This window comes from Talpa europaea (assembly GCF_964194135.1).
Source record: "Talpa europaea genome assembly, chromosome: 13".
NCBI lineage: Eukaryota > Metazoa > Chordata > Mammalia > Eulipotyphla > Talpidae > Talpa > Talpa europaea.
This window is the reverse complement of record NC_140080.1, coordinates 5,623,324-5,636,620: the sequence shown is the minus strand read 5'-3', so window position 1 is coordinate 5,636,620 and position 13,297 is coordinate 5,623,324. Positions and strand designations below refer to the sequence as shown.

General features: G+C 41.8%; 1 protein-coding gene across 1 annotated transcript in view; it reads left to right on the top strand.

Annotated features, from left to right (window-relative positions):
* The window catches only part of ELOVL6 (ELOVL fatty acid elongase 6), a gene marked incomplete at its 5' end in the record, with an annotated part of 108,029 nt that overhangs the window by 64,874 nt on the left and 29,858 nt on the right, over window positions 1-13,297 (top strand). The window contains one exon of the mRNA XM_084252182.1: window positions 8,407-8,538. Within this exon, the coding sequence (XP_084108308.1) occupies window positions 8,407-8,538 (132 nt within the window). The remainder of the gene's footprint in view (window positions 1-8,406; window positions 8,539-13,297) is intronic.

The following is a 13,297-nucleotide window of genomic DNA, read 5'->3' as shown; positions in this document are numbered from 1 at the left end:
GGCCTTTGTCAAAGAAAGAATGGAGTCTTAAATCTCTCCTTGATTTAGGATCTACTAAAATGTTTGGTTCTAACCTTGAAATTGGTTCCTCCTAACCAGTCTTGTCAAACCATGTCTTTTAAAACAAAAAATATTCTTGAATCTCTAAGATGCAATAATTTAGGATTAGAATGGACATTTGCTCTACATGACAACTTGGGACACTGAATCAACCATCAGCTTTACTGAATGAACATTACACTACCAGTTTGCTATACTTTTCTTGGAACAGAATATTAATTCTTAAATAAATTGTGTAGAGGTGGTGCCACATGATAATTTCTTTTCTTTTTTTTTTTTATTTATTTATACATACAAGAACTGGGGTACAGGCCAGAGGTATGGGGGAAGGGGGTGAGAGGATTCACCAGAGACAGAGTGGGGAGCAGAACAGGCAGACTGACTGAAATACACTGCTGAGGGGAGCAGCAAGCGATACAGGAGAGGTCTGCTGTGCCATATGGGTCAGCTCCCTGGCCAGGAATGGAACTCAGGCCTCAGCAGTGATAGTGCTGAGACTTAACTCCTGTGCCACCAGGGAGGCCCACCACCTGATTTTGGAAAGCTCAGCAGTTCCCTAAAGAAGTCCCTTCAGCTCACACACATGAACTTCTGCAGCTGCTTTCCCTTGGCAGCCAAGTGTGGGGAAGACACAGAATATCCCCACTTAGAGATGTAGGATCTGACTTCGGCTGTGTCTACCACTAGACTACAGATAATTAATGCCAAGTTGCTCCCAAATATGCTTTTAATTCTGCCCCCTCCCAGCTCAATGGCTTTGTCTGGTCTGCACAGCTTCAACCAGTAGCTCTCCATCTGCCTTCCTGGGGGGTCACAAGCACTAATTCTCTCTCTTTCTCTCACCCAAGGCCCATAATGGTATAAACATGAGCAGATGTATTATGTATTTAAAAAGCAGGAAGGAAAAGAAAAGTAAGCCACAGATTTCAGTTCTGTGAAGTTTAATTAACTTTCATGATTAGTAACAAATTACTGGCCACATACATACCTCACAACATATTGCAACCAACCCCACCTTTGCCACACAGATTGCCGAGCTCCAGCCATCTGTCTTGAGGCTGCCTTTCCACACTGACCCTTTGCCACCCCAAATTAAAGCATCAGGTCCTCCCCACATAGCCAAAGCCGAATGCCATACTTATGCCCTTCCTGTGCCAAATTCCGAATTGTCTCTGCCCATTCGTGGAAAGCCTAAAGAGTCCACTTCAAAGTCCTCCTCCCACAGAGCATTTTCTCATGACAACAATCTGTCTCACAATTTTTAGTCAAACATCATCTAAAAACACTGTTTTTCTGTCTTTTAACTAGATTGGAATTGACTCCTACATCGGGATTCATCTATTATTCATTCTCTAGCATAATAACCAGCTAATGAATGAAAACGATAACAGTTCATTACATTTCTAATGGGCAGATGTCACCATTTTTCATCAGCAAGTGAAAGCATGTGAGGAAACAAAAGTAATTAATTGATAACCTTGACAATTTAAGTATTAGAATGGTGGAGGTTTTTAAGGTCTGCCTGTGTGTGTAACATCTTGAAGTATTTTTTCCCCCAAAGATCCTATTTCCAGTTGCAAAAAGAAAACTAGCAGGAACACAGAATTCATCAAGTTTTTTTTTTAAAGGTGACAAGGGGGTGAAACAATATGTTGGCCGATTCGTGCAAGCAACATTTTGTGACAAGTCTATCCCAATGGGTAGTGCTTTCCCAGAAAGGGATCTGGAAGCCTGTTATGGAAACTCGCTATTAAATCCATTGCACGAGATGCAACCCCACTTTGAGGGAGCCCCCCTTCTTCCATAGAAAAACTGTATAATGAAGAATGGTTTTTTCTCCTATAAAAAATAAAAATGAGAACCTGTGATGTTTAAATTAGCATCTGAGGGGAAAGCAGAATGAGAAGAAAGAGGTGTTGGCAACTCAAAGAAACTCAGAAATCACACCTTTGGTTTCCTGGGTTAAACTTTACAGATTAGAATAATACCCTTTTCTTTAGCCTTAGCTTTATGGGTCAATCTTAAAGGTATGGATATATTTCCATTATCACAGATTACTCTGTCAAAATTTCAGGGCACAGAATTAATTTCCAGTGATAGTTGTAGAAAAACGTATTCCCTTATTTTTAACGTAGAAAAATACCTTGGTGAAGTCTTGGTATCTTGAAGTCTTAAGAAAGGTCTAGAGGGGCCTCCTTGGTGGCACAAGTTGTTAAGCACCACACTATGAAGCAATCTGCAGCCTCTGCAGCACAAGTTCGATCCCTGGCCCACCAGGGAGCAACCCACATGGCGAAGCAGACCTCTCCTGTCCCCCGCTGCTCCCCTCAGCAGTGTACTTCAGTCAATCTGCCTGTTCTACTCCCCACTCTGTCTCTGCTGAATCCTCTCACCCTCCCTCATCTCTGGCCTATACCCAGCTCTTGTATGCATATATAAATAAAAAAGAAAAAAAAAAGAAAAGAAAAGGCTAGAATCCAGACCTGGCTGGACATTCAAGAGCATTAATTAGAAAACCCACCCAAGAATGCCTTCCTTTATATGCTTAATCAAATCTTAACCACCATGGACACCCACTGAATGGTGGCAAAAATCAGCGTGCTATTTTCTCCAGTCTTTCCCTTACAATTACTTTCAGAACCTTCTATTGTTTTCAGAATTGACTCTGCAATTCAACTAAAGGAGAACTCTTAAAAGAGATGTGGCCTTACAGGTGGGCATTTTTGTGTCAGCTTCATACTCTTGGATCTGGAACTTTCTACATGCCAGGTAGATGTTTGTCAAGGCAGAAGCTGTTTCTAGATCTTCTTCCTCATAGCTTAATTTTCACTTCAAAAACTCCTTGAAACTGACACATCACAGAAGCCAGAAAACAAGGTCACTTGGACATGAAGGAACCCAGGGCATCTCCCTGAGTATAACGAGCAATTATCCCATGTTGAAATGCTACCCACATGAAAGTTTCGCCATTTTCAAATAAACTTGTTTTGGCTCTTGAAGGAGTCCAAGAAAGCTTGGCACAAACCTTCATGTGAATGTTAAAGAGACTAAAGCTAAGTACTGATCTCAGGGGAATCCCAGGGCTTGAAAAAAAAGCGTTTGAATGTATACTTGCTCTTTGAGATGTGTTGCTGGGTAGAACAATAAATGTGAATCATAAGTAGCTACTGTGGTGAGAATACAAAAAACACCTCCAAAGAATGTGCTGAACGAATAGCATGGTAGAAAAACCCACATCACTAAAGATAATGTTGTTATTGTTCTTTGTTGACGATGCACTAATATCCATTTTATTCATACTGAGGGCAGAAATGGAAGGGGGACAGAGGTAAATAAATATAAGCATCCCATCTCAAAGCACATCTGTATTTCATCTTTATTTGGGTGGTTACCCTGTAATTATAGCTACGAACCACCATCCTGAAAAGTATTTATTAAGTACCTCCAGGAAAGGATTGGGCTGGAACATGTACATATAAGGTGTATCAAATAAGAAGAGACCATACCATCTGCAATGACAAGTTTTCTGGTAATAAAACAATGGGGTGTCACCCTTATACCCGGCGATGGTGGCCTGCCAGAATATGAAGTATTATTAGTTTGCTATTGCAGCATTAAGGAAGTCATCTATCCACATTAAATAGTAAATGGGCTGAGCAACAAGTCATTATTTATTGTGACTAGAACTGAACTTTTGCCAAATAGATGCCAGAGAGAAAAGCAGTTTTAATCCACTGACATTGCTTGGTTTGCTGAAGGTTTGTGTGGTCTTTCTAAATAAAATGGAAAAATCATTATACAGTCAATAAATGGGCCATTTTGATTACTTGAAGAAGAGTTAAGAGTTAATACTTCCTTAGATGACTCCCTGTTATAGAAGAAACCCATGTTGAATCTAAACTAATGCAAAGTGTTATTTGAATTTTGCCACAGTAAGTTTAATAGTATGCAATAAAAACTTTATTATGGTATTTAATCTTAACCCATTCTCATTGATGGATTGTGTGTGACCCAGATGTAGCCGAGACAACTAGTCTGTGTTTACCTACCTGCCTGACTGCAGTCAAGACAATTTGGGCATGCTTAATGAGGCTGTGTGATCATGAACAGCCAATCTCATCAGCACCCCCTTCCCCATACCCTCTTGTGTAGAACAAGGAAATTGGGCTCCATCTCTAAGACTCCTTGCAATTCCAGAATTCTGTCTCTATGTTGATTGACATGGAAATGAAGGTTTATAAAGAGATCTTGAGAAAACCTAGGAAATAAGAATGGTCCTTGAAGGAAGTTAGTGCGACAGGATTGTTCATTGAGAACTGAAGGAATTAGAGGGGGGAAATGCAGAGGGAAGATTTTAATTCTTTTCTTGGTTCTTTGATGTGTATCATTTATCCCTTAATGGCGAGAATAAGATCATATAAAGATGTCCATTTAACTTGGCTCATGATTGCAATTGGTCAATGTAATTCTAAGGGAAAGTTTTCAATGATATCTATCTCTAGATAGATATAGACAGATAGATATACAGTTCGTGAGTGTTCCATGCCCAGGAGATAGGATGGTTGAAACATGAAGGTGTGGCTATTCCTCTTCATCTTTTCACTGTGTACCACACAGTTTACTCAATAACCCTGCAATTCAGTAGGAGGGCTAAAGGAATTCCTATATGCTGTAAGGTAACATATCACACATCACATGTAACATGTCACATATTGCCTCCCTGCCCCGAAAGTGCCCCACAGTGGAGCAGGGAGATCTAGGCTACTTAATCTCTAAGTTTATATCCTTCACCAAAAAAGGAAGACAGTGCTTTAAAAGGTCCCTATGCAGGATGATCAGGAGGATTAGGTGACATAGACTTTTTTTTTTTTTTATTTATTTTTATTTATACAAGCACTGGGTACAGTCAGAAGCGCGGGAGGGTGAGAGAATTCACCAGAGCCAGAGCAGGGAGCAGAGCAGGCAGAAGGACCGAAGTACACTGCTGAGGGGAGCAGCGGGCGGCGGGAGAGGTTTGTGCGCCATGTGGGACCCTCCTCCGGTGGCCCGGAAGCAGCCCGGGAATCAAACCGGCGCTGCAGAGGCTGCAGGCAGCCTCGCAACCCAGCGCTCAACCGCTGCGCCACCAGGGAGGCCCAAGTGACATAGATTTTTAACACTGTCAACCTAGAGGGATCACTTCCTAAGCCATAAAACAGGTTATTGTCACCTTTGTAATTTAGAAAGTCTGTCTTGTTTTGTATTTAACTTGGTAGAATTTTGCTTCTCTTTAATAAGCCCTTCTACAGTGTCAATGCAGAGAGCGATTCAATGTTCCCATGAAACTGGAAACTTTCCCACCTCTCTTTGAAGTATAGAAATAGACTTTCTCATTCTAGAGGAGGAAACCGGAGTTTTCATTCATACTCAGTGCTTCTGAGCACCCACGTATACAGGCGCACAATTATTTTTCCCACCATGGTTATAGAACACGTATTTATTAAGCACTTTTGTGTGCCAGATCTTTGCCAAGCTCAGTGAAAGTGCCTTATTTGACCTTTATTTTTGAGTTGATTTTATTTTGCACTCTTGGTGGTGTTCACCAAGGAGCCCACTTGCATTCACTGACAAATGAGCATTAGTTGTGTCAAGAAGATGCCTCCTAAGTCACAAGTCAGCAGTTTGGAAAAAATAGAAGCATTTTACAAATACTGTTCCTTGGGTTAATGCATTTTGCTTTCTGCATTGCCTGTAACTTTCTTTCAATCCTTTTTCATCTAATTGAGTGGGGATGACTTCATCTTGCATGAAATTATCTTGTAAACTTTGTAAAAATTTCATCTTGTTGAGTGCCATTTTATTTTTATAGATTTATTTATGTATGCATACAAGAATTGGGGTACAGGCCAGAGGTATGTGGGGGTGGGTGAGAGGATTCACCAGAGACAGAGTGGGGAGCAGAACAGGTAGATTGACTGAAATACACTTTTGAGGGGAGAAGCGGATGACCCAGGAGAGGTCTGCTGCTCTGTGCTGCTCCATGGCCAGGGATGGAATTCATGCTGCAGTGAAATGGTTAAGGTGCAGATGGCTTCATAGTGCTGCACCTTAACCCCTTGTGCAACCAGGAAAGCCCCTAAAGTCTCATTTTATTTTTTTAAAGATTTATTTATTTTTGCATACAAGAGCTGGGGTATAGGCCAGGGATGCGGGGCGTGAGAGGATCCACCAGAGTCAAAGAGGGGAACAGAACAGGCAGACTGACTGAAATACACTGCTGAGGGGAGCAGCAGACAAGACAGGAGAGGTCTGCCATGCCATCTGGGTAGCTCCCTGGCCAGCCGGGGATTAAACTCGTGCTGCAGAGGCTGTGGATTGCTTCACATTGCGGTGCTTAAACCCTTGCGCCACCAGCGAGGCCCTAAAGTCTCGTTTTAATAGGAACATGGCTTGACCAGGAAGCATGCTCAGGTGCTCAAATTACTTACAAGGCCTCCTGCTTTCTATTGAGTCACAGTCTATGGTCTTGATCGTCTAGCCTTTGGCTAATGTCCAGGTCGGTGAAGTGCACCTTGGCACACCTTGGCACAGTAGCAAGCCAAGGCCGTGCAGCCTCTGTTTGTATTGTTCATGCCTTCTGACCGAGTACCACCCAGACCTGACCGCCAGGTGGAGAGAATGTGAGACCCCATGCTCCATCCTCCCAAACGAGATTTCTTCATCCCGTTGCATTTCTCCACCCTTAATATAGTTTCACTTTTATTTGTTTCCGGGGGTGTTTTGAAGCAAATCCAAGACATAATTTCACCCATGAATATTAACTTGTAAAATTATGACAACTTTCTGGCTTTATACAAATATGTCTTTTTACAATTGGTTTATGTAAATATGGATCCAGAAATGCTCTGCCTGTTATATTTGATTGTTACATCTCTCTAGTTGTTGTAAATCTGGAACAATCCCAGATTTTGATTCCTCATTATAGACTTCTTGAAGTAGTAAGTTCAGTTGTCCTAGACACATCATGGCACCTAATGTTTGTGTTTTAAATCATCAGGTATTTTTCCAAAACCATCGGTTAGTGTCATCAACCTATTTGGGAGATTCAGTTTTAAAATGACTTTCTTGCCCAAGACTTAACAGTCACCAAATATTTTACTTCCCATAAAGATGAATCATTTCAAAAATCCATCTATCTAAATTGTCCAATGAACTCTGAAAAATAAAATTAATCCTTTTAGTGAAAATGTTCCTTTTTGTACCTCAGTGTCTATGTGGTTGAAATTCTGCGACTTGGACCCTGACAAAGTTGGTGGTTAACAGAGGAAATAGAAAAAAGGGGGTGAGAGGGAGGGCTGGAAGGGTGCAATTTGTCCGTGGTGAATGAAATGGTACTGGAGGTTGGGCCGCGGACAGGTTGTGATGTATGAAATTACGAATGTGAAACTTCACTCCGGAAACCTAGGTAGTGTGGTGAATCAATTTTTTTTAAGGATTTATTTATTTATGCATACAAGAGCTGGGGTGTAGGCCAGAGATGCAGTGGGTGAGAGGATTCACCAGAGACAGAGTGGGGAGCAGAACAGGCAGATTTACTAAAATCCACTGCTGAGGGGAGCAGCCGGCGAATCAGGTGCTGCAGTGGCTGTGGACAGCTTCATACTTGAGGCCCAATCAATTTTTTTTCAATCAAGAAAAAAGTTTTTTGGGCCTCCCCGGTGGCGCAGCGGTTGAGCGCTGGGTTGCGAAGCTGCCTGCGGCCTCTGCGGCGCCGGTTCGATCCCCGGCTGCTCCCCGGCCACCGGAGGAGGGTCCCACATGGCGCGCAGACCTCTCCTGCCGCCCGCTGCTCCCCTCAGCAGTGTCCTTCGGTCCTTCTGCCTGCTCTGCTCCCCGCTCTAGCTCTGGTGAATTCTCTCACCCTCCCGCGCTTCTGACTGTACCCAGTGCATGTGTAAACAGAACAAACAAACAAACAAACAAACAAATAAATAAAAACATGCCTCTATAAAAAAAAAATAAATAAATAAATAAAAAGAAAAAAAGAAAAAAAGAAAAAAAAAAAAAGAAAAAAGTTTTAGGGCACCCCAAAAGAAACCACCTCTATCCTGACACCGGTTGTTCCGCCTGGACAACTTCACCTGTCAAAGGCAGTTTCCTCGGAAGCTCCATGGCAGCAAACGCTGGGAACATGCGCTCCAGCCACTTGGGAGGTCCCCAAGATGGCATTTGCAGTGCTCAGCGAGGTGGGCTGGAATAATAGCAGGTGGTTAGTAGATGATGAATAGGCAAACACTTCGAATGCCTAAAAATTAATTGCATGGAGGTCTTCATCTCATAAGATTTGGGCTTTTTGTCTGTTCGCAGGAAGAAATCATTCCTGTTTTCCGCGCTGTATGCTGCCTTTATCTTCGGTGGTCGGCACCTGATGAACAAGCGGGCGAAGTTTGAGCTGAGGAAGCCGCTCGTGCTCTGGTCTCTGACCCTCGCCGTCTTCAGGTGGGTTTTTTTCATTTTCCCAATAAAATCCTTCCATTTTGTCAGACTTGGCAGAGAGAAGCAGCGGTTGAGCTTATCATGTCACATCTCGCATTTTTTTTTATTATGGACTGAATTGAGGACATAAACTCAAGCCCTGTCCAGAGAAAAACTTTTTGCAACCAAATTGGCCACGCTACGGACAATTTTGTGTTTTGAGGCCTCTGTGGCCACTGCCTTTCTTGTCCAAATTGCACTTGCTAAATGTTGCAAATTGCTGGTGCAGTTACCCAGGCTATCTGTCAGGACTAGACACCGTGTGTTGATTGCATTTATTTCTGCTGGATAGAGGACGGGCTAAATGGAGGCCCCACTAGGGAAGGGTCAAAGGAGGCAGAGTAGGGCTCAGATGGGATGGGCACCTGTTACTAACACTTCATCAAGACAGTGGCTTTCACACCTAGACACCCATTTTGTCAGTGCTTTGTCTGCACATCCTGGTGCTTGAGCTGAAGCCAGCCCCTTCTCATTTGCATCGGGTAAAACTCATCTGAGAAACTGTGAGCCCCAGAGGCCGGTTCCAGCCAGCTTGCAAATACTCCTGGAAGCTAGGAGTATTTCCAGTTTTGTGTTATTTGTTCTTGTAGGAGTTAGCACACAGCTGGTGTCCAAACAAGGTGCCATAATTTACCTGCAGCAATAAGAGAGGCACCTGGTCCGCTTGTGTTTTGCTTGTTAAAACTAGCAAGCTTCTGTATAACTAAGCTGGCTTGGGCGGCCGATGTAGATATTCCGTAAAACCAAACACTGTTCGTGACTATTTTTTTTCACTTTTTCATAATATAGGTAAACTGTCCTGGCACTAAGCAGAAGTAAGGTGGCATCATTAAAAGTCTCCATAGTCACTTAAGGCTCATTAAAATTAATCAGGCAGGGGCCTCCCTGGTGGCGCAGGGGTTAAGTCTCAGCACTATCAAGCTATCACCAGCCACTGCAGCACAAGTTTGATCTCCAGCCAGGGAGCTACCCACATGGCACAGCAGACCTCTCCTGTCTCGCCTGCTGCTCCCCTCAGCAGTGTATTTCAGTAGATCCACCTGTTCTGCTTCCCACTCTTGTCTGGTGAATCCTCTCACCTCCTGTACCTCTGGTCTATACCCCAGTTCTTATATGCATAAATAAATAAATCTTTAGAAATATATATGATCAGGCAGGAAGAGCGTTTTCACAAACTTGGCTGTGTGCATTTCCATTGCTGGCTCCCTGCCTCCAAATACTCATGTGGTTGCTCCCCTGACAAACTCTTTATTCTGGGACATTTCATAAGGCGTGACTTGATCTGTCGCTGAAGGCTCAGTACATTTCAATATTTGTCAGGTCATGCTTCCCTAATGCAAAGTAATGTTTTCATTTTTACTTACCTTACATTTAAAGTTCATAGACTATACTTCACCTAAGGTATTTTGATATTTGAGGGGAAAAAATGATCTTTATCCTAATGATACCTTTTAGCATTTGATAGATTTTTTTTCTACATCCTGAGTCTTTTCTATCTTGGTCTAGTTTTTTTTTTTTTTTTAAACCTTTACATTTATAAGCATAAAAGCAGGTACAGGGACCTCCCTCATGCACCTATTACCTAAATATTATCAACACTAACATTATTCTTGTTTAGTTTATAGTCCTTTCTCCTTCTCCCTCTTTTCCCCACCCCCTTCATTATATAGGGATGGTTCCATGTGAGGAAGAGAGTATTGAAGTTCCCCTCTGCTTAAAAAGTTCTGGTTGGCAAGACATTGAATGAAAAAGACAAAATACAGAATGCTACTTTTTATATAAAACAGCTGTGTAAATTTTACTCCTAAGACACACAAAATATGTCCATTAATACATTTGAGTGTTTGTAAAAGCTAAAAAGATAATAGGAGAAACTGTATTCAATTCTTAACATCTATGAAAGTGCAGAATAGATAGGCTGTCATTGAACCCCTACTATTTCCTAGAAAATGAAACAAAAAGACTGGTACTGTTAGAGTTTGATTCTAGTAGCCTGCAATTTAGCAATAAAAGCAATTTAAATTTTTTCTGTGATGAGTTATCTTCTTACTCAAAACAAGGGAAACAAATTTGATAATACTAAGAACTCTAAGTTCTGGATCTCTGGGTGTCTGTTCTTTGTGTGTCTGTTATTTTCTGCAATTAAATAAAACATTTTCTAAATAGTCCCCGAACACACACACACACACACACACACACACACAGAGAGAGTCTCATACACTATTCCAGAGACTCAGAAGTGGCAGTTGTTCTTTTTATTGAGGACATCAAGTATCTTTTGAGCAAAGTTGAAATAAAGCATCAAAAATAAGCTCTTCTCACAAACATGTTTTGATGAGTAGTAAGAATTAGCTTGTTTCGGTTGTATAAGCTACCTGCATTTTTACAAGCATATGTTTTTGTAGGAAATTTTGAGTGGCTCTTACTTTACTATAATTAAGAAAGCTCCGAATTCAGCTGGAAAATTGTCTAAAATGGAAGCATAGAAAATCCTTAATGAGGAGAAACGCCCTTGTATTTAGGAGAGGGTCTGCAGTTCCCTCCTACCATCCAACCCCCTCTTCTTTACCTCTCTGGGGTAAGAGATCCTGGGCCAAAAAAGGAGAGCAAGGGCAAAAACCAAACTTTTCTGTTGGAGGAATTACAAATGGCGGGAGGGGGAAGAACAGTAAGATTTTTCTTTTGGAAAAATCGGTGGGAAAAAGACTGTACTTTCCTGCTTAGAAATAATGTCTTTTCACAAACTCTTTGTACTTGTCTATTAGCTTTTTATAGTATCCAGAGGCCTGATTATAATTACTTTCCAAATGCCAAACACTCTTGACCAAGACAACTGAGAGGAAAATTAAACCAGATATTCAGAATACTTACAAATGGAAATTCCTCCTTGTAGTGAACTATTTCAGAAAGTGGTGGGGGGTGGTGTACAGTTTGGGGAAGAATTTCCCATGGAATATATTTCTTCCCCTTTGGTTGATAGCTGTCTTTATAGGTCATTTTCAATGCACTTTATTAAAAACTGTCCATTCTGCTGGAGTAGATAGAATATGATCAGCTGAGTTTCCTGCAGGCCTGCAAGGGATTCATTCATGTGAGAATGATTTCTCTGGGGTTTTTTCAGCCATTTCTCCCCGTTACTTGCAGCCCCTGCTCCTCTTTCCACTTCAAATCAACAGCTCTTGGTGTCAGTCCATCTCTATGAATGTCACTGGGATGATGAATTCTAATCTTCATTGCTTGGAAGGCAGCACTTACTCCTTTGACGAGATAATTTCTTGACGCTTGGCCCTAGATATTTCCTGAGGGTAAATACTGAGAAAAATTCTGATAATCTGACTGGTAAATCCTTCAGAAGTTATTGTTCCTCCTGGTAATTGAGTCCTGAACACTTCAGGGTTTCTGTGATAGGTTCTTCTCAGACCCTGCTGAGTCATTCAAGTCTGTTGCCATGACATCTCCGTCCTCCCGATGTATTTTTTAAAATAACTGAATCCTTCCACACTGGATGCAGATGGGTGTCCTTCCTGTTCAAGCAGCCTCCCCAGGTGCTTGCTCTTCTCATTCAGCCTCAGGAGCTGAGTCTCTGACCCAGAATTGGTCAAGGCAGGGTGTCTAGACACTGCACCTCAGCATAAGAGGGTTACTTTGTGCTGCATATTTATAGATGCCAGGATCACACCTGCTTCACATTTGCTTACTCCCTTTTCCTGGTGATTCACTCTGGCCTTGATTATTTTATGCTATATTTGCACAAAGCCAGATGTCCCACACTTTGCAGTTTGACTTTTCCACTCATTATTAACCAGCAATTTGAACCTCATTTTTATTTCCTGGCCATGTTTTTATTTTGTCATTAACTTTCATCTTCAGCTTAGTTATAAATATATTCAAGACTCATTGAAAATTGCTCTTTTTCTTTCTTTGGTGAGATATCCAGCAACAAAATTCAATAATTACTTGACTATGGCTTAGAAAACATTCAAATGAGTGCAGATCAGCAGATGAATGGTATTTAATCAAATCTACTCGAGACTTTACACACGCACACACACATACCAGTATTTCATATTGGAGGAATTAGTGGCAAGTATCTTATTTTTAGGGAGACATATAACCAAACAATCTGAAACTATATGAAGAAAACAGTATAATATTTAAAACCCCATTTTGAAGAAGTACATCATTGATTTCATAAAAATGAGAAATTTCAGAACAACTTAAGTTATTCTCAAGCACCTTATATCTAGTGTTATTTCTTTTTCATTTTTAAATTTAGAAATATATTCTGCTTAATCCGCAGACTTGTATACCTTTTTAGTTTAAATGAAAAGGTGGGAACCTGGTCCTTCAGGAGCCAGTGGGGAGGCACCATCAGTGTCTGGATCTGAGAGCCTCCCTGGTGGTGCAGGCAGTTGAGCACAGTGCTGTGAAGCTGTCCGCAGCCTCTGCAGCCCAGGTTCGGTCCCGGCCGGCTGCAGAGATACCCACATGGTGGGGCAGACCTCTCCTGACTCGCCCACTGCTCCCCTCAGCAGTGTATTTCAGTCAGTCTGCCTGTTCTGCTACCCACTCTGTCTCTGGTGAATCCTCTCACACACCCCCTCCCCCCGCTCATCTGGCCTATACCCCGGTTCTTGTATGTATAAATAAATAAATCTTTAAAAGAAAAAAAAAGTGAGCACAAGACACTACTTCAAACTCTGGGCCTCTTCCAGCTTTCAAA